Raw genomic sequence first — 22,770 nt, 5'->3', positions numbered from 1 at the left:
GTGGCTTGAATTAACCAATGAATGATGGTTTTACTAAAAAGGGGCTGATTGTTTCGAGTTTCTTTTTCACAATGGCAAAGAGAAGAGCATCAGAAATACTATTATCAAAAAACACATTGTGTTTCACCAAAGACCTTGCAATTCCTGTTTCAACAGTTTGTAATGTTATCAGGAAAGTTTCACAGTCATAAAACTGTTAAGATGCTTCCATGAGTGGATACTAAGAAGAAACTTAATGAGAGAAGTCTGCAAAGTTTGATGCAGATTGTGGAAAAAACCTGGAGGAATCTGGATGGGTGGTTTCAGCCCATACCATACGCCACACACTAAATCAAGTAGGGCTCCATGGATCATCACCCATGCCAAGGAACACACCACTATTGAAAGAAAGGCACAAAAAGCAAGACTAATGCTTGCAAAAACTTTCATAGATAAGCCACAGTCTTTCTGGGATAATGTTCTATGGACAGATGAAACCAAAGCAGAGCAAGAGGAATGCAGTGCATCAGTTTGGTTTTATGTATGAAAATTAAACCCATAAGGAAAAGAACACCCTACATACAGTAAAACATGGTGGAGGTTTTATCATGCTGTGGGGCTGCTTTGCTGCCTCTGGTAGTGGAGGCACTGAATATATCAAAGGAATGATGAAATCCGAAGATTACCAAGGCATCTTAGATCAAAATGTGTTAACCAGTGTCAGAAAACTAGGTTTGGGTCTTTCAGCAGGAAAATGACCCAAAGCAACATCCAGCAGTGCAAAAGAATGTTTGCAAAGGAAAAAAATGGACTTGTCCTGACCTAAATCCCATTGAAAACTTTTGGAAATTTGGAGAGAGCTGAAATCTGCCATTACAAAAAGGAATCCTGCAAAATTAAAATTGCTTGAACGAATAACAATGGAAGAGTGGCAGAATCTACCAGCAGACAGGTGAAAGAAGCTTTTAGATGGCTACAAGAAACATTTAGAGGCTGCCAAAGGTTCTGCAACCAAATATCAGTGAAGGGTGCCAATAATTGTGTCTGGGGTACATTTTGTGTTTGTATTATTTCACTATTATGCAAGGTTTGTTTTTTTATTTTCTTTTTTCAGTAACCTTGGACATTTTTTAAATATTTTGATTATACATAACTGGTTAATTTGCATTCATTTAGATATTCTAAATTCTTAAAAATCAGGGATGCCAATAATTTAAACCAGGACTGTACCATCTTCACCATTTTAGTGTGCATTATAATATTTGCTAATTAGCAATAAATACAAAATAAAGCTGAGGCTGAGGGATATATTAAGCACATATTTATACATATTTAAATGGTGGTGCTAGAGAAAAAGTCAAGGGCTCACCAAAGTCATTAAGATTCATCTTCTGGGACCATAAATGTCTCTACTATATTTCATGTAAATCCATCAAAGTGGTGGACTGATCACCCGACGAACATTGCTATGCAAATAGACATTCCACTAGCGTGGCTAAAAATCGCCACTTGCAATCCACATACAGTATGTCCTCTGAATTAACATCGAAAGCTAGTATTTTGATTCATGTGACCTGAGGTGTGCGTGTAAAGGGCAGCTTTCTGCTATTTACTGTTCCATAAATAACCATATCATAAATGGTGGTCTAGATGCTGTTTCAGTGGCAAATCCATGCTAGCAAGAAAAAATGCTAAACACCAAACAATGGGAATTGTTGCCACATCTTTGCCAATTTGGCAGGTTCATAACAAAACAAAATCCCTATCAATAGCACAGGAAGGAGGGCAGGAATTAGGAAAAAGAACATAGCACATTACAGGTACCACATAATGATGTATAATAATAATGAGACTAATAATAAAACTAATAATTATAATAATAGGGTGAATAGTAATACTAATAAAACTAAATATAACAATAGTAATGATAATAATAATAATTTAAGCAGTGGGTGTTGATCATGGGGAAAGTAGGTGGTTTGCAGTCACAGATCCAGACTCCAGCAGCAGGGGCAGAAATACCTGCAGAAAGTGACAGGAAGAGAGAGGAGTGAAACGAGAAAGCACAAAACTACAGTAGACAGAAGTCAAGTAGTAACGACTTTTGATGCGATATGAATGCACAACTAGTTGATACCCCAAAATAAAGTACTCAATGGCAGTTTTTTTCAGTAGTTTTGTCAGTGAGGAGATAGTTGAGTAAACAGTACACAGTAAAAAACAGAAAAAGTTTACATGTTCATATAAACATTTATGAGGCCTGATAGATAAGGTAAATCTACTGTCATTAAAATTGCTCTTTCAGAGATGATACTAGCATGGACCACACTAAAACAAATGGCATATTTGATGAAATTTAAAGCAGCACTAATCTATATATTTATTTCAACAAAGGATCAAATTACTATTTGTCTCTAGTAGTGACAAACCTAAAAAGAATTATAGAACAACTCTGTAGTTCCCCTCAGCCCTATGGAGTATTTTAGCATTTTTCAGTCGATTGTTTTGGTTTTATATCCCACAATTTTACTGCTGTGGTTCACTCTCATTTCTTTTATCAGCTTTATTTTGGAAGCACGCAGCTATTTTCAAAGAAAAACCCATTGTACCTGCTCACTACCAACCGGCAGTCAGGTAGCTTGTGAACTTTAGCAGCTACAGAACCAGATTGCTGGAGACCAAAAAAGAAATACTTAAATTACAGGTGGACACAAATGCAGCTCAAAATTCAATTCAATTCAATTCAATTTTGAATTGAGCAGGATCATGGGGGCCAAGTTAGTAACATGCATTGATGGGATATGAATACATACAGATGTAGAGGGATACGAGGAGAGAGGCGCTTGGTGCATCATGGGAAGTCTCCCTGCAGTCTAGGGTTATGTCAGGATGGTTCACGCCAAGCCTGAGCCAGCCCTAACTATAAGGTTTATCAAAAAGGTACATTTCTGCCTCCCGGACCCTAACTGGAAGATGGTTCCACAGTAGAGGAGCCTGATAACTGAAGGCTCTGCCTCTCATTCTACTTTTGAAGACTCTAGGAACCACAAGTAAGCTTGCGTTCTGGGAGGGCAGTGTTCTAGTGGAGTGAAAGGGCACTATGAACTCTTAAATATGATGGTGCCTGACCATTAAGGGCTTTGTAGGTGAGGAGGAGGATTTTAAATTCTATTCTGGATTTTACAATGCCAATGCAGCGAAGATAACACAGGAGAAACATGATCTCTTTCCCTAGTTCCTGTCAGTATTCGTGCTTCAGCACTCTGGATCAGCTGGAGAGTGTTTAAAGATTTGTTGGGACAGCCTGATAATGAGGAGTAACAAAAGCATGGAGTAGTTTTTTTGCGTCTTTTTGAAACAGGATGTGCCTGATTTTTACAATGTTACGTAGCTGTAAAAAGGCAGTCCTTGAAGTCTGTTTTATGTGGGAGTTAAAAGTATCCTGATAAAAGAGAACTCCAAGACTCGTAATGGTGGTGCTGGAGGCCAGGGCAATGCCATCTAAAGTAAGTATTAGATAATGTGTTTCTGATGTGTTGGGTGCCAAATACAATAACTTGAGTTTTGTCTGAGTTTAACAGCAGAAAGTTGCTGGTCATCCAGGCCTTTATGTCTTTAAGTCATGCTTGAAGTTTAGCTAACTGATTGGTTTCATCAGGCTTCACTGATAAGTACAACTGGGTATCATCTGCATAACAATGGAAGCGTTTTCTAATAATATTGCCTAAGGGAAGCATATATAAGGTAAAACGAACTGGTCCAAGCACACAACCTTGTGGAACTCAGTTATTAACTTTTGAGTATATGGAGGATTTATTGTTAATGTGCACAAACTGGAACTGATCAGATCAATTAGTTCCTTTAATGCAAATTAAATGTTCCAGTCTCTGTAATTGGATGTGATGGTTAATAGTGTCAAATGCAGCACTACAATTTAACAAGACAAGAATGGAGACAAGTCCTTTGTCCGATGCAATTAGAAGATCATTTGTAACTTTCACCAGTGCTGTCTCTGTGCTATGATTCACTCCAAATCCTGACCGAAAAACCTCAAATAAATTATTTTTAGGTAGATTGTCACACAACTGGTTGGTGACAGCTTTCTCAAGGATCAAAGAGAGAAAGGGAAAGGTTAGATATAGGTCTATAGTTGGCTAAAAAGGTTTATAGTTGGCTAAAACACCTGGATCAAATACGTTAAGTGACTTTTGTGTGCTTGAGCGTGTTACATAAGATTTTACCGAACTTTAAGGCTTTATTCTTTTTAATTGTGCTTCTTTGTTCAGTTTGGGTTGAGAGTTCAGAGCTTGTGGCATCTTGCTGCTGTGTGGGTGAAAAGTCAAGTAGGTCTTGGCAACATCACAACCAGGGCCAGGTGTGTACAAGAAGAACATCAGATTGTGAAATTGAACAGGATTTCTTATGGTGCTTTGTTGGGGGTGTGATGGAACAGAATTAAAATTAACAACAAATTTTTTTTTTTTTTTGCTTTTTGTTTGATGATGTGGGGAAGCTTAGGATATGTGTTATCTTTGCAACAGAACAAAAAGTGCTTTGTTGAAGTATTTTCAGGAAGGGATAGACAGGAATAAAATAAGAAAATCAGTATTCTTCAGAAGTATTCTTCAGTGAAATTTTATCCAAGCTGGGTGTAATACAGAAATCTGGGACAGAAAAAAAAAAGTGTCAAGGATATCAACTTGGTATCACTGGTTTTGAGCTTTGGATAGTGTTTACTTAGCTTTTGTTGCATGTGACAGATATAGCGTTTGGAGAGCTTTTAGAAAGGATAAATAAAAAATAGTTGAAATGATGAGAGGTTTTTCTCATAACCCTATTTTGGTAGTATAAGTAATAACAAAAACCGAAGCAATGAAAAACAAAACAAAACAAAACAAAAACATTAAAGCTGCCCTAATCAGTAGTTGTTTTTTTTTTTATGGTTTTCAAGGTCAAGAAACAAGAGTATTACTGATTTTTTAATTATTTTTAAGTGTTAGTATCAAGCCTCTTAGTATACTTAAGTGTTACCATGATGTGTTGACATTGATAAAGACAAATTGATGATTAAACTTTGGTGATCATCCGACTTTTCCTCTAGTCCCATCCATTACATTGTTGGTTCAGAGTGAAATGTAGCAACTACTGGATGGTTTACAAAAAAATGTATATACACATTCATATCCATTCAAAAAGAGGAAAAAACATGGGGTTCCTTTGACTTTTGAAGTCAAAATTTTATTTTGTCTAATACTTTGGTTTGTGACTAAATACCTGCAAAACTAATAGCATTCCCACAGCCTTTAGCTGTGCTTCGTGTTTCATGCTACCTAGCATTAGCATGCAGACACATTTCACTAAGATGGTAAACACGGGGAATATTACTTGCTAAATATTAGCATGTTAGTATTGTTGTTATGAGCATGTTGGCATGCTGATGTTTGCATTTAGCTTAAAGTACTACTGGGCCTAAGTTTAGGTTTACAGGGCAACTACCATGGTTGTAGACTCTTGAGGTGTGTTCAGAAAGACAGTATTGTTGCCATATTCATGCAAATTTGACTGCTTAACCATTTGTGCAGTCTCCGTAAATTCACCCCAAAGACCCAATGTAATGTACAAATGAACAGACATAAGCTGTAAGCTAGCTGGCAACCGTCTGCCACTGACTCTTCTTTTTCCTCCAGTCTCTCCAGTGTTTTTGCCTCAATTTACACCGTCCCAGGCAGAGTTGTCTCGTGTATTTGCATTTATTTGAGATGTAATCACACTGTGGCTTAAATTCACCTTGCATTCTGCCTGAACACACAATCTTGTTACTGTACAGGAATATATATGAATTTTTTGAGAGACAGAGCAGTTACGGCCCGTGAACAAATTCCTATACTACATGTTTCAATTTCACCACAATACATAGTACAACTAAGGAGCAGCACTTTTTGCATGACAGGTAAATGCAGTTAGTACCCCTGTTACTGCAGCCTTACAGCTCTGAGGTTTAATTAAATTGTAAGAGAACCTGAAATCCTTCAGCGTGCCTGCACTCTGTTTATCTGTCTCCAACCTCCTACACTTCCTCCTCTACTGAACGCATTATCTGCTGCCCCGCACGTCCCTTTGTCCTCACTGGTAACATGGTGTCTCTGCCATTCACCTCATCCGTTTGAACTCTCTAAAGGCCATCTGCCTGTTTCAGTTTCCTGAACTGCCCCACTGTTTCTATTCACCTGGCACTCCTTTGATCTGCACACTCCAACAGGTTGAACGTGAACTAATAGGCGAAGGTGAAGTTCCTGGTAGTCAGTGTTCTGTGCCGCTCGTATAAATATCAGCAAACAAATTAATCAGCCTTCTCGTCACACACAAGGTGCAGTGGACCCATAATGCTGTTGAATTATTTTTAGGGCACAGCTCAGACTCTCCGCAGCCTCCACATATTGTCTATTCTCCACTCATGTAACCTACTACCGCCACTGTCTTCCACTGGCTTGAGTAATCGCTGTTTTTTTCCCTCCTTGCTTTTAACAACCTTGATCTATGGAGATTAGCAGCGCCTTTAAAATTTCATGATGGATCTTTCTACGTCTGAAGCTGCTTTATCAGCCGAGGTTCAAGTTAATGTTTAATATTCAGAGCCACTTTCAGTTTTATTTGTTTCATTCAACACTATTCCCTCCTAGCTTAAATTTGTTTTTTTCTTCATATGAGTTTAAGTAACTCCTTCTGCTATTCTTTTAATCATCTCCAAATTTTAATTTAAAGCTTTATTACGCATACATTCATTTCTGTCTTTTGAAAAACAATAAAAGAAAATTCAGACGTTTTTTATTCCATCAACAACCTTTTGGCATCAGTGAGAGGAAGGCAGATCGTTGATTGAAGAAAACTCAAACTAGGATCAATCAAGACTTTCCTTGCAAGACAGTCAAATGCCGGTATATGTTTATATATATATATTTACACACACACACACACACACACACAATAAGCCGTTTTGTGATGCAGGGAGTGTGTTTATTGCACAACAAACTTTACTTTTCACTTTTAATGATGGCATCATACCTAATTTCAAGGCTAATTCATTTTATGTTTTGGACGGGTTGGGATATTAGAAGAAAATTAAGGGGGATTAAGAGAGGTTCATAACAAACCTTTCAGTCCTCAAGAGTTTATATTTTAAAACATAATTTCCCAGTTGTTTAGAAAAACAGGCCAAATATTGACGAAAATGTCGAAAAACAACTCTGCACTAATGCGGGATGGAAAGCAATGGACTGATATTGACTTTTGATTCAATATTGAATTTAAAATGTTGACTGTGTGATTGTTGATTGTGAGTGTTCAGGGATAAGTTAAATGCAGAGTTCAAATTCCTGTGTGTAGAACATACTTGGCCAATATGGGATTCTTCCTCTGATTAGCTGGGCATACTGAGCAATATGAATACACATCTGTCAGTAAATAATAACCATCAAGTATTCAGCCAAGCCATAGTATAAAAAGTAGTTTATATTTGAAAATGTATAAAAGGAAATCTGGGGGAACCAGTCTGAATGGGCCTGATGCAGCTGACAAAATTAATAATAAAGCTGCAGCCAAAGCCCATACGCGTATGTTTAAATTGTATGGTAAAAGCTAATTTTATAATATTATGAGGATTGGACTAATTACCAGGCAGCAGAGCCAAAGCTCTGTTTTATATTTGATTATTTTTTACATTTTATATTTTCTGCAATTTCTTATTTATGTTAATATTAATATTCACTTCTCTTAAGATTCTATAGAAAATATTCTATTCAATAAATAATGTTTGTTTATTCTTCACTCTGTTCCGTATAGATCTACTTATTCTTAGACCGATAAATGGAGCAAACTGTTTTAAAGGAGGAAGGATTGTAGTGGGAGCACTGGGGTGTCAGGTGTGACTGCATGGCAAAAACCTGTCTAGGCCTATTTTTTTTTTCACACAGAAAACTTACCAGGGATCGTTAAGGGAATCAATAAAGTATTGGACGATAAACAGAATCGATAATGCTATTGGTATTAATAATATCTTATTAAGCATGGCAGAAATTGGAAATCTGGTCCATTATTCTCAGTAGAGCAGTCGCACTGATTATGCCCCACATCTCATTTATTTAAATGGTGTATAATAACCAGGACACTGAAAACCTGAGTCACTAATGAGTTGACAGGCACAAAAAAAGCTCAGTTGTTACTAAGTCTCTTCCCCCTTTAGCTTCTGTTGCTACACCTGTCAAACTTTAAATTCTCGCATGGCTCATATGCAGTTTACGAGGATTACAGTGGCAGATTTCCCGCTTGCCATGAGTCATTTTTGAAACAACACCTTGATTTCAGACACAGATAATGGACAGCAAGCCTCTCATTTCTTGCATGCAAGTATTGATTTTGCCAGCTGAAATGACAATTGTCACTAGGAGATTTTTATCGGCTGTAGCTAGCTAACTGATTAAGCTATTGATAGCTTTATAAATTGATTTTACAATTGCCAGCTAATTTCTTTTAGAGCAAACTGTCATTCATATGAATTTAACAGCTACACACATGGTACTGTGCTAAAAGACTGGGGTTAAAGCTGCATGCCCCACAAAAAAGTCAGCATCCTCACCAGATGATGATACATGAGAAGACATTCTTCTCATTGTTGTTGTATTGCAATGTAAAGCTAAGTCGTCCTAGTGTTGAAAGTATGATCAGGAAAGATGTATGATCTCTATTGTTATTTTCAAACAATATTTTTCACTTTTAATGTTACAAGAGAATAGGCTTTTTTAGATGAGGACTAACCAATGTGTTTGGCAAATGTAATGCTATCTGGGCTAATGTTGGCTGGAATTGCTAGAGTTTAAAGGTTGGTAGTCTGGGATGCAGATGTGCCAGATGAAAGCCCTGAGACTGTGAACAGTGACATGACCTTCTGTTCAGGAGGTGGCTTGGGTGGTGTTGTAGCTAATGTGTTCACCTGCTTCTAGCATCAGGAATGTCACTTCACGGTGTGTGTGAAGAAACAATCCCATACTACAACAGATAAATATTCACCGAAGAAAAAGTACCTACAAACTGGCATTTAATAGCAAAACAATACTGATTGAGCTTGTATATCTTTCAGAAACAGGCAAAAAAAGCATAAGGAAAATGCTTATGCTTCTGCCAGTGTTCCAGAATATTAATCACCATACTTTAAGACTCTGTATCTGTCAAACTGTTAAAAAGTTGAATAAATCTGTGTGAACTGTAAGAAACCAACAGGACCCCGTTTTTCATCCTTCCTTGGAAGCTTATGCAGTCTGCAAACAACTTTCTCCTGTGTCCGTCCTTTGTTCACATCATGTTGATTCTTTAATTATTTTTCAGTGGAATTGATTTAGTCCTTGTATAAGTGCCGAAGCTCAATTGATGTTTCATATTTTCTCAGTGTCCATTCAACTGCTGATTGGATTTGCAGGAAATAGTAAATCAATAATCACTGCACAAAGAGTTGCAATCTATAAAACTGTTCTCAACAACTGGTAATAAGTGGTGAAGATATTAATTAGAGATGAGGGCCTGCATGAAAAATAGCAATTTCAGTCATTTAAGCTAGTAAAGAGTCTTACCATCTCATACTACTTTTTTGTTTATTGTTATTCTTTTTTTTTTATTGTTTATTGATATTATTTGCAGTGTGAAGGAGAAGATGTAGGACATATTCATGGTATATATTTGATGGTGCAGGATTCATCTAAATATTGTATTTCAACACCTTAGTCCTTTACAATAATTTTGGGCCCCATCATTTGTAAATTGTAGCTTTGTGCAATTGTGCAATTGTCGAATTTCTTATTTCTTCTGACACAAATGCAATAAAACCCCAGAAAGTGTTTCAGTCAATATACAGTATAAATATGGGTCAAATATTAAATGTAGTCATCTACAAATATACACATCAATAAACACAGGACCACTATTTTTCATCAATTCTACCTTGCAATGTCAGAGGGCATTAACTACAGAGCTACCACTATTAGTATTTATATTCAAATCAATACAACATATTGATTTTCAATTTAATATGTTTAAATTTGTAATTTTAGGGTAGCGTACCCACATCAAATTTCATGAATTCCAGTAGATATCACTTCATCAAAATTAGTTTTTTTTTCAGTTACATTTAACAGACAGGGGAAAATGAATAAGTAAATTTAGCTTTAATTTTAGCTAGGACTCTTGCTCAAGCAAGAGCTAGCTGATAACAAGTGCTCTTGCTCAAGCAAGAGCTAGCTGATAACAAGTGCTCTTGCTCAAGCAAGAGCTAGCTGATAACAAGTGCTCTTGCTCAAGCAAGAGCTAGCTGATAACAAGTGCTCTTGCTTTAAATTTTTACAGTTGCCTGTCTCTTTGGCAAACAGTGCAGTAAGTTTTACTACAAGTTCTACCATCACAGATTATGTGGGCAGCAACAGCAGTTACTGCACTATTTGCACTGCACTGTTTGGCTTGGTTTTAACTTTGGTTTTTGTATTACTTCTAATTTAAAATCGTGTTTTCAAAAGAAAATACTCTCTATGGCATAATAATTTTTATACAGTGACAAAGATGTCCTAAATATGATTCAGGTCTTAATTTGCACCGAATATTTAGTCACTACGTTTTTTTTTTTCCAATTACATGCTGGTACTTTTTTGCTTGTGCTTACTGATTTTTCAGACTGATTTTTCAGACAACCCCAGTCTAACCATGAACACAATAGGTACAGAACTTGACTGCGGCTGCACAGCACTGGGAGAGCTCTACATGCCAGCCAAAGAGGTGTTATTGTGACCAAAGTGACCAAAGAGCTATGGGTGTTCGCCTGATGGCCGTGGGGAATCAATAGAGACTGTTCAATGAGTAACACTGTGCTGGCTCAGAACAGGGCCATAGGCACCGCTAATTGCTCTTGCTTTGTTTACAATTAGTCCAGCATTCTACCGCTAACATGATTAGGTCATTCTGAAAAAAAAAACAAAAAAAAAACAGGTTTTTGTCAAACACCTCCCGTGGATGATGTCTTTGACGTAAATCTGAAAACTTGGCACTGCTCCATCCTTGCACTTAGAGTAGCCCTGTGAGGTCTGGGCTGTTTGATAAATTTGATAAAAATCGGATCTAACATTTCTACTCAGATATCAGCTGCAGTGTTGGGAATTATGAAGTTGTGGAAAACCAGTTTGTAGCTTGAGAATGTGAGAAACAATTTTTCAACAGCTGTAAGCTGTGAGGAAGAAGACACTGCCATGTTGGAGGGACATCAAGGAAAAAACACAAACAGCAACTGCTCCTCAAACCTGATTTTCACTCCATCATTGGACAAAATTTAGGGTTTTTGGGATAAAGATGGGATGTAATCATTCTTTTGATGTTTTATGTCCTTGTGTATGCACTGGTGATTATAAAAAAACGGAACGTAGAAATTTTTCATTTTAATATATATTTTTCTGTCAGTTGTTAGGTGAGGAAATCTATTCCTTTGTGCCACAGGAGACCTGGCCAGTACAGCGTGCTTGTCAAAGTGTCTCTCTTCAGCTCCCTTGCTGATACTGTATTTGCCCCCTGCTATCTCAACAGTAAACTTAAGGAGCCTGTCAAATGGTAAGACTATACATCAACATGGAAGAAAACTTGGGAACTTAAATATAACAATTAACAACAGGTTCCTGTGTGGGGCCGCAAAAGTCAGGAAAGTGTGCTTATGCACTTAAGGTTTAAAAAGTGTGGGCAGACATGTATGCAAATAAAGAAAGAAGGGGAAAATGAGTAGTGATAGTCTCCGTATACATGGTTGTTTGGTCTAGAGATGGCACTACGTCTGATTTGTCTTTTGGAAGCAAGACAGAAAATATAGGAAATTCTTCCTTTTATAAAATTAAAAGTTGAATTCACAAGCAATAAAATGTACCTTCCCAACTTGATGTACTCAGGGGCTTTGCTGCTATAACCTTACTTGTTCTGGTATGACCCATGTGCCAGTATGTTTCTTCAGAAGTTGTCAGAGGTCCACTAGCTACAGAAACCTCCTCCTTCCACACCTTTCTAAAGCCAGAAGACTAAGACTGCCTTCAAGGAGAGACCTTCTGAAAATGTGTGTCCGTTATCCCCATATTGAAATTATGTTGCTTTTCCCCCCTCTCTATAATGGCTGGCTTTTCCCTCAGCCTTCAGTGCAGCCTTATGGAACAACTACAAAGGCTTTTGATTAAAAAGGTAGTAGGACACACATCGTATGAACTACAGTATTTCTGATAGAACACAAACTGACCCTTACAGTGCCTAACGTTAGCAAAATTTAGATCAATTTTGCTTTGTAACTAATGTCCGCATGTTCTGCTGTTACACTATAGTTTGGCATTAAACCTTTACCCGTAATGGTCATATTTGTTCACACTCAAATTGATTAAAATGAAAATACTTGTGGTCTAATCAAAGTGTGGCAGCCCAGCAATTTTTGACATTTTGGGAAAATAGATTACTGTTTTTCCCATGAGTGCGACGAGGGCTGGAAAGAAGGGCAAACAGCTAGCCTGGCTCCAAAGTTAAAATAAATACGCCTATCAATACCTGTAAAACTCCTTAATATATATCATTTGAGATTCGGTGCAGAAACAAAAATGTAACAACAATAGTCATATTTGTAAAATTTCAAGAGAGCCGGGCCAGCAGTTTCCCCTGCTTTCACTCTTTATACTAAGCTAAACTAATCGCCTCCTTGCTCTAGCTCCGTATTTCTTGTATAGAAAATCCACACTCAAGACACAATATGCAGTATAACAAACTCCTATTCCACATAAATTATACTGAATATATTCTGGAATCCACAAAGACGAACCTGCTAAGTTTTTCTTGTGCTGTTTTCATATTCTTAGCATGTTTTTATCTGTTGTTCTCTGCAGCTTTGGTGGTGAGATTTCTGACTAGACGCTTCATCTGGGAGTACGACCCAACGCTTGGTAAGACAACCAAATATCTGTTTGCATTATTACCATTGCTATGGTATTGCTATTTACTGCCTTAATATAAAGACTGGAATCATAGGGATCAGCTTGCCTGGCAATCCACCAACTGGCACCTCTAAAACTCACTAATTGTATTTCATTTCCATACAGTTGGATAGGATTAGTGTAACACAAGTGTAAAGATGTCACTTGGGGATTTTATGGGAAGTTACGTGCTGGATTTATTTCTTGGTCGGGCATAGTGACTTACTGTAGTCTCTGCTTGTCAGCCAAGAAACTGTTTAATCATATAACTCCTCATAAAGCAAAGAATCAGTGTTTCTATAGATCAAACAAACAAGACATTACACGTTATTTAATGAGCTTTAGAGGTGCTGGTGATTATTCTTTTTTGACTTCGAGAGAGCCAGGCTAGCTGTTTCCACCTGTTTCAAGCTTTAATGCTATGTTAAGCTACCTGCCCGCTAGCTTTAGCAACATATATAGCATACAAACACGAGAATAGTATCAATCTTCTCATCTAACACTTGGCAAAAAAATCTGAGAAATATTTCTCAAAATGAACTATGAATGAACTATTCTTTTGGGGATTTATATAAAACATGCATATATAAAGAGTTTAAAAAATGCTATATTAAAAGGTGTAACAAGGAACACCATCAGGATAATTACATAATTAAAGAAAAAATGTACAATAAAGAACACAACAGTAACCAGTAGTGACGATCCATAATGCATCAAAGAAGGTCTATGAAAAGCCATCTCAAAAGTGAACAATTAACAAAATTAAGTATTTAATCAATGAATGCAGTGGATTAGATTTTATACTTTTGGTTATTTCAAAAGCACAACTCCGAATGATGCAACTAGGTTAATACAAAAGGGTTTTTGTTTCCTGTCCCAATCAATGCATAATAAAGAACTGGCCTTTTTATATACTGATGCCGATTAGGCCAATTCCCTAGACTGTAATTATAGAGCAAAAAGACATCCTCTGTCAGGTGCTTTTCATCTTTGGCTGTACATAGCCAGTCAGAGCCTCTGGATTGATTACCGGTGTCTCTCCTCAACGGCAAATCTGTTTTTGGTGATATATCATGTGCAACAGAGTGCAATTACAGCATAAAAAGACTGCACTCAGAAACCTATTCTCTTTTTTTTTTTTTTAAATCGATCAACTCTCTATGTAACAACATGATGAATGCAATCTTGCAGCCATTATACCCTCTGTGTCAAATCTCAACATATGGCTGGGAGATTGATGAGATATTTTCTGTGTTAGGGTGAGAAAACAGAAACACATTCAATTAAGAGGGACTGAAAGGTTTTTTCCCCAAATTCAACATAGATGGCATTCTAGGATAGAACTCAGAAACCTGTTATTAACAACTCTAGAAATGGGTATAAAAAAAAGATTCATTTTGTTTCCTCCGAATATACCACAACAATAATCCCATTGATGGCTTTTTTCTAACGTGGTGTTTTATTAAAGTGTGTACCAACTTCATACAACGTGTGTACTGTATAAACTCTAAGTAGTATATATGGTTTAGAAAGCAAGAAAAGAGCGATAACTGCTTCCTTGGTTACCACAAGAGTTTACGTCACAACCAAGCTCAAGGTGCATTATGGGAATAACAGCACTGCTGGAGGATGGCTGAAATTACCCATAAAGTGGTCAACATGTTATTAAAATCCTATTATGGGCTTATAAATGCAGGATTTATTGCCAGAAGTTGGGCTGCACTGCATCTATCTCAGTACGCCTTCCAGTGTCTACAGCTAACATCATCTCCATTTATTGCTGACGTATTTATTTGGATCAGGTCTAACTTTCACCTTGTGAAATTGTCAATAGTCAATTCCAAGATGTGCAATTTAAAAAACTTTATTTCTGGTATAGATTTATTTCGGAGTTCTCAAAATCATTTAATATTCTAATATTCTAATATTCAAAAGCTACACTTAGGTACATAAGTATTTGGAATAAGTATTTGTAATTTTGCCTCTGTACACCACCACCACAATGGATGTGAAAAAAGGCCATCAAGATGTGATTGAAGTGTAGACTTTCAGCTTTAATTCAAGGGGTTTGACAAAAATATGAACATGAACCATTAAGGAATTAAAGCCATTTTTATACATAGTCCCTAATTTTCAGAGGCTCAAAATTAATTGGGACAATTGACAATTTTTCAGTTTCATGTCCAGGTGTTCCCTTGTTATGTTGTGACAAATTAAACAGATTAAAGGTCTGGAGTTGATCCCAAGTGTTTAATTTGCATTTGGTAGCTGTTCATGGGTACTCTCAATATGCGGAAGGATGTAGATTCAAATTAAGGAGGCCATCATTCAGCTGAAAAAACAACAGATAGCAGAAACATTAGGAGTGGCTAAATCAACAATTTGGTACATTCTTAGAAATAAGGAATGCACTGGCGAGCTCAGCCAACATCAAAAGGCCTAGAAGACCATGGGAGACAACTGAAGTGGCTGATTACAGAATTCTTTCCTTGGTGACAAAACCCTCCACACCATCTAGCCAGCTTGAGAACACTCAGTCATAGCATACAACATTGTCAAAGTCTACAATCAAGAGACACCTTCATGAATGCACATACAGAGAGTTTACCAAAAGGTGCAAACCACTGGTAACACTCAACAAAAAGGCAAAGTTAGACTTTTCCAGAAAACATCTAAAAAAGCTTGCCCAGTTCTGGAAAAAGATTCTTTGGACAGATGAAACCAAAATTCACTTGTACCAGAATGATGGGAAGAGAAGAGTATGGAGAAAGAAAGGAACGGCTCAAGATCTAAAGCATACAACATCATCTGTAAAACATGTTGGAGACATTATTATGGCACGGGCATGTACGGCTGCCAATGGAACTGGGTCACTGGTGTTTACTAATGATTTGACTGATCATAGAAGTAGCAGGATGAATTCTGAACTGTATAGGGCTATACTTTCTACTTAGATTCAGTCAAATGCTGCAAAACTGATAGGATGGTGCTTAACAGTACAGATGGATAATGACCCAAAACATACTGCGAAAGCAACCCAAGAGCTTCTCAAGGCAAAGAAATGGAATATTCTTCAGTGGCCAAGTCTGTCACCTGACCTCATCCCAACTGAGCATGCTTTTAACTTACTGAAGACAAAACTGAGGGCAGAAAAACCGACAAACAGCAACTGAGGTCTTCACTAAAGACCTGGCAAAGCATCTCAAGGGAGGAAACTCAGAATTTTCTGTCTATGGGTTCCAGACCTCAGGCATTAAAGCTGAAAGTCTACACTTAAATCAAATCTTGATGGATTTTTTGTTTCAAATCCATTGTAGTGGTGTACAAAGGCAAAATTATGAAAATTCTGTCACTGTCCAAATACTTATGTACCTTACTGTAGCTTTTGAATATTAGAATATTTGAATTTCATCCAAATTTGAGAACCCTAAAATAAATCTATATTGGAAATTGTGTCACTGTCCTAATACTTACGCATCTAACTGTAAATTCAAGTTGCTATATTTCAATAAGCTCAATTCAGATCTAAAAATTCAAGTGAATACAAAAACTATGGTTCCTCATTTACATTTGGTCAAATTCCAATGCCAAAATTGAAGATTTAAAATTCAAAAAAAAGAAAAAAGTAATCAAGCTTGTATGGAAGTTATCTCATCTCAGAAAAAATCTGACTGCAATGAAATCTATTCAGAAGGTTTTTTAAAGATAGAAGATAGCAACTAAATAGCAATTCTTCTAATTTCATTTTAAAAAGATGTTAATGCTTCAAAAGGGGGTTTGTCTGGAAGCATGTTTGCTTGACTGACAGGTATGTCAGATACTACATTTGGATATTCTGGCTCCAGTAACTACCAAAACCCTAGAAAGAACACAAATGTACATCCCTTCAAAAACCTATTTGTAATAACACTGATCCCTTTTCTACAGCACACTGTAATGAAGAAATATGTGTTAAACCGTGTGAATCAACTTGTTTGTTGTACTCATGTGTCCTCTTATCCAAGCTGTGTTAGACATAAGAATAGCAATAACTAAACCATCCCAAATTACCGCATGTCTTCTTGCCTAATATTATTAGGCAAGAAGACATGCAAGAAATAAGTAAATGTGGATAACTGATTATTACAGGATTATTACAGACACTTACAATCAATCATAGGCTGTTTTTATATGCATGTGTTGTGGGCTGGTATTAGCAGATATTTCAAGTGTGCACAAACTCCCCAGATATTACGATTAAGATTACCAGTAGGATCTCATTCCCTGTAGCATTATGGGAAACAGTAGCTATTCAGTATGCCGATGGCCACAATATTGCAATAGTCATTTCTGTCCCTCATACCAGCCAGTTACAGAATCACATCTCCTTTGGCTCAGAGAATTAACTCTGCGATCACAACAGCAATTGTGCTTAATATTGTATCAGAGGTGTGCAGTGATAACATTTCTGGTATGAAAAAAAAAAATTTTTTTAGATATTGGATATTTAGGACAGCATACATGAACTGGTTTTTGTTTCCAGTTGTGACACTTGGCGTCTGGCGTGATGCTTTCTTTTTCTGTCTTCTGCTAAAACAGCCTTCAGGCAGTGAGGGGTTTTAATTTATGAGGGGTGGATTGCCTGCTGCCAGGAAAATTACTTATTTGTTTCTCTCCAAGACCTTTAAAAAGAATAGTGGGGTTGGTTTAGTCATACTGGCCCTGCCCCCTGTCAGTGCATTTAGCAACAAATGCACAGAGGACATGGACAAATTAGCTGCTGTTTGCAGCTGACAGAGTGACAGCTCCTGAAATAGGCTGTCCCACAAGTCGCAGTGTGAGACTCTGGTTCTACTCCTCAGACATGCTCCTCATGCCTCCAGCCAAACACCTATAAATCGCCATGCTACTTCTACCTCTGGCTGTCTGTGACATTTCATTTACTCCACAGGATGCAGTTTATTCCGTAGAGAAGAGCACACCTGGGACACAGTAGGGTCGACGTTCAGGGACTGGAGCAACAGCAAAGCTTGAGACCTGCTATTTTAAACTCTCTTGTCACTAAGAAGCTGAACATCTTTCATCTTCATTTTTTGCATGAGTTTTTCAACTTATCACTAAACTATTGGAGTGCAGTTGGTACTATATGTAGATGCTAACTTTAGCATGATTCACATAGCTTCCAGTGTTTTATTACAAACTGATAAGTGACATGAAATATACATATTGTAAAAGCCAAAAATTAAATTCCATCCTCAGTATGTGGGTATCGTATTTGGCCAAGGGTGCCTGGGTTTTTCCATGTTACTAAGATATTAGCTAAGATATTTCAGGAACCTGTTACCTGACCAGATGCTAGTTAGTTAGTAACAAGTTAAAATTATTTAATTACAAAATCAGTCAGATGAATCAGTAAAGAAGTGATCAGTTCCCAATCAGAAAAAAAACAGATGCTAAAATTTGTGCTAAGTTTTGTTGAAATGGACATGTGCTCACAGAGCTAATGGCAACATAACCTGAGGAGCCCTTGGTAAAAGCACTGGCCAAAAATGAATGATCAGTTCTTTTCTACTGATACTTTTGTGAGTTTCATTCATACTGGGTCTGCACTGGTACGTACTGCCTCCAGGAAAGAGACATATGCTTGCTCGCACTCTAAGATGAGACAATGACAAAAGCTCTAGCTTTATCCTGCCTTCTCAGCTTTTATATTTCACCAAACAATCTGTCATCCATATAAATGTTAGCATTAACAACCTTTAACAGTTTTACAGACTCAATCAGTGCTGTGTGACAAAGTTTAACGTTAAGGTGGTGGCTGGCTAATACATGTTCGCCTGTCTGAGCTTACTGTATTTGTATGCTGCGGAGACCTTTCAGGACTACAAACCCATATACTCAATCTGACTCAATTTCTGATACATAGTCGCTGCCCTTGACACTTCCCTTACATGTCTAACTGCAGCCTGTACAGTGAAGAACACTGAAGAGACCACTTGGGCACTTCAGGGCACACCACATTTGTTAACGCATCAGAGTCACAGTAGACTCAGTGCTTGTTAGCCTGCTTGCCTGTGGATATTAGTCATGAGTCCTGCTGCCTGCGGACTTTGGTAAGGCTCGCTGCTACAGTTTGGTAAATACTTTTAGTAATCCCGGCTCATTTCCTGTTTTCTGCTACTGTCATGATACAACATACATACAATTCACATAGTATCAACACAGTTCAATAAAAACAATTTTCTATTCACTAAGTTATGGGCCTTTGTAGCATATACCTTAATCTTTTGGGTAGATTATGAAGCATAATACTTGAAGTGCTCTATACATTAAGAGGTCAAGACCCAGGTATACCGAGGCAACATAACACTTGAACCTCCCAGCACTACTTTGTAATTGAGTTCCCAAGTGGAAGTAGTTGTAGTAGTAAAAATCCCAATTATTTTTCTGCAATGATAGTGTCCACTGCATTTTTATTACATTTGGGGGCATAAACAAGCAATATAATAACCTTAAGTTGTTATATTTATCATGTTGCCCTAATCAATATTACAATCTGCAATATTATTATTCTTGTGCAATTTCCACTGTGCAATAATCTCTATACATGTGCAATAATAATACAGGTGCAATACCCTACTTACTCTGGTGTATACTACACCTACGGGCACTGAGGCACTTTACTGTCTTCTGTATATATATATATATATATATATATATATTTGTCCATTAGGATTTGTCGTTGAAGATGTGTAAGGCTGTTGGGTTTTTTTTTGTTTTTTTGTTTTTCTTAATGTGTTCTTAATTTATAAATGCACCAATCAGGAGTAGCACTCCTAATTTCAGTGTATTTTTGAACAATACAATGAAAATAAATTTTTTATATTCTATGTAACATGACATATGGTGACCAGTGCTTGGAGCTCTTAGATACTATCATCATGTTTAATCATCATTACAAAAGATTAACAAAAAGGTAGAAGCCTTTGTACATAAAAATGTTCTGTGAGAAGTTAATTATGAATCCCAAGGCGCATTTTGGTTAGAAACATCCAATCATGAGCGTAAAATTCTGCTGCGTTCACTATCCACTAGCAGAAGCTCAAGATTACATTTTGTATAAACATTCAGCATAGTCGTGTTGTGGAATTCTGATATCATTATAAGACAGGTATCATTAAAAGAAAATAGTGAAAAGGGGAGTGGGGAAAAATGCCCCCAGAATCGCCCGCCTCTTCAGCATTCATTTTAAAATGAATGTGTCAACAGAAAAAGTTCAGTGATGAGTAGTAACATGATGTAACTCTCCTAATGAAAAAAACAGAAGTGTGGCGATTTTTTCTAATATTGACTTTTTAACTTGTGATCTTTGTAAATGGAACAAAGCTTTATAATACTCTCACTTCACAGAAGAACCATGCATCAAGACAAAGCAGCAGATCAGGCGGGGTGTGACTCACAAACTGAAAGCAATTGTACTGGATTCCGTCAAAAGGGTTTTAGAAAGTGTTGCTTTAAACACTCTGGTAGAGATAATGGCAAAATCCTGCAGAATCTGTGTCTTTACAAGAAGAATTTTGGGGGCTTCAGTGCTCTGTGAGGTGATTACACAGATCAGGTTTTTGCAAGGGTGCAATTCAGGCACATAACTCCTTGTGCTGTTAAAGGTGGATGGAAAGGTCATGGTCACATTTCAAAACTGTGTTCCTGTGCCAAGAATAAGAAGCTCTTATCCTGCTTTTCAAGCCAGCCAGAGGTGAAGCTCAGGTCATTTCAGGTCATTGCATGAGTCAGCCATCTCCTCCAGGAAGGTCCAACAACCTGCCGAAAAATTCAAGGGCTTGGCTCCAAAATACAAAGTAATGATTTAATGGAAGTTGAACCCAGGAAAATGGAAACGTGATGTCCTTTTCAATCAATGCAGTGTCTTTCTGAGCCAGGCACAAAACCAGCGTGCATCCTTGTTTTGACCTATAATATAAGCTCCCCTCCTTGGGCATGAAAATGCTTAAGTGACTCCAGACAAATAAGGACGTCAGTGATGTCCATATCAGATATATAGCTCTGGAAAAAATTAAGAGACCACTGCAAAATTATCATTTTCTCTGATTTTACTATTTATAGGTATGTGTTTGAGTAAAGTGAACATTTTAGTTTTATTCTATAAACTACTGACAACATTTCTCCCAAATTCCGAATAAAAATATTGTCCTTTAGAGCATTTATTTGCAGAAAATGACAAATGGTCAAAATAACAGAAAAAGATGCAGTGTTTTCATGCCTCAAATAAAGCAAAGAAAACAAGTTCATATTGATTTTTAAACAACACAATACTAATGTTTTAACTAAGGAAGAGTTCAGAAATCAATATTTGGTGGAATAACCCTGATTTTCAATCACAGCTTTCTTGCGTCTTGGCATGCTCTCCACCAGTCTTTCACACTGCTGTTGGGTGACTTTATGCCACTCCTGGTGCAAAAATTCAAGCAGCTCAGCTTTGTTTGATGGCTTGCAACCGTCCATCTTCCTCTTGATCACATTCCAGAGGTTTTCAATGGGGTTCAGTCTGGAGATCGGGCTGGCCATGACAGGGTCTTGATCTGGTGGTGCTTCATCCACACCTTGATTGACCCAGCTGTGTGGCATGGAGCATTGTCCTGCTGGAAAAACCAATGTTCAGAGTTGGGGAACATTGTCAGAGCAGAAAGAAGCAAGTTTTCCTCCAGGATAACCTTTTACATGGGCTTGATTCATGCGTCCTTCGCAAAGACGCATCTGCCCGATTCCAGCCTTTCTGAAGCACTCCCAGATCATCACTGATCCTCCACCAAATTTCACAGTGGGTGCGAGACACTGTGGCTTGTAGGCCACTCCATGTCTCTGTCTAACCATTAGACGACCAGGTGGTGGTCAAAGCTTAAAATTGAACTCATCAGAGAAGATGACCTTACTCCAGTCCTCTATGGTCCAATCCTTATGGTCTTTTGTGAACCTCAGCTTGGCTCTTCTTTGCTTCTCATTGATGAAGGGCTTTTTTCTAGCTTGAGCCCTGCCCCTGGCAGCCTGTTTCGAACCGTTCTCGCCATGCACTTCACCCCAGCTTCCATTTGCCATTCTTTTTGTAGGTCACTTGATGTCATTACTACGGTTGCTAAATGACATTCGAATGAATTGACGGTCATCCCGGTCAGTGGAGAGTCATTTTCACCTTCTGCCGGTCTGTAGCTTTGACCTTGTTCTTATGAATCGCCGTCTTAGAAATTTTAAGGATGGAAGCAACCTGACACTCACTGTATCCCTCTGCCAGTAAAGCAAGAATTAAACCCTTCTTTTCCTCACTCAAAACTTTTCTTTTCAACTTTTGGCATGGTCAATAGTTATTTTTTGATTCCAATTACTTTTGAGGAACTACTAGCACTATTTTTGCCACTCAGCTGGTCCTATTGTAAGAGCACACAGCAGTGGTTTTGATACTCTTCCTCGTTAAATAAGATTTGGTTCAAGTTATCACCTAATCAGTACCTCATTAAGTAGAATGAGTTGTGCTTGTGTTGGAAGTCAACATGTAGAGATGCTGATTTCAGAAAAATTTGCAGTGGTCTCTTAATTTTTTCCAGAGCTGTAGATCTCTAAAGGGAGCTTTAAAGAAGCATGCATTTGGTTTGGCTATTTCAGACTAAGTAGCAGTAATTGCTGGTAGAAAAGCTCAGGCTGGAAGGCAAAGTTTATATAGGCCATTTGTGATATGAAAGAACTACAAATTATAGCGTGGTATCAACTCATGACAGTAATT

The 22,770-nt window shown here is 37.5% G+C and overlaps 1 protein-coding gene across 2 annotated transcripts in view; it reads left to right on the top strand.

The window, feature by feature from the left end:
* rerg (RAS-like, estrogen-regulated, growth inhibitor) overlaps positions 1–22,770 on the top strand; it is a 46,022-nt gene that overhangs the window by 13,280 nt on the left and 9,972 nt on the right. For both annotated transcript variants that reach the window (XM_040151744.1, XM_040151736.1), the window contains exon 3: positions 12,912–12,968. In XM_040151744.1, coding sequence (XP_040007678.1) covers positions 12,912–12,968 — 57 coding nt within the window. The remainder of the gene's footprint in view (positions 1–12,911; positions 12,969–22,770) is intronic.

Source organism: Xiphias gladius, chromosome 2 (genome assembly GCF_016859285.1).
Source record: "Xiphias gladius isolate SHS-SW01 ecotype Sanya breed wild chromosome 2, ASM1685928v1, whole genome shotgun sequence".
Classification (NCBI taxonomy): domain Eukaryota; kingdom Metazoa; phylum Chordata; class Actinopteri; order Istiophoriformes; family Xiphiidae; genus Xiphias; species Xiphias gladius.
The sequence above is the reverse complement of the archived record's forward strand: the minus strand, read 5'-3'. Positions and strand labels throughout refer to the sequence as shown.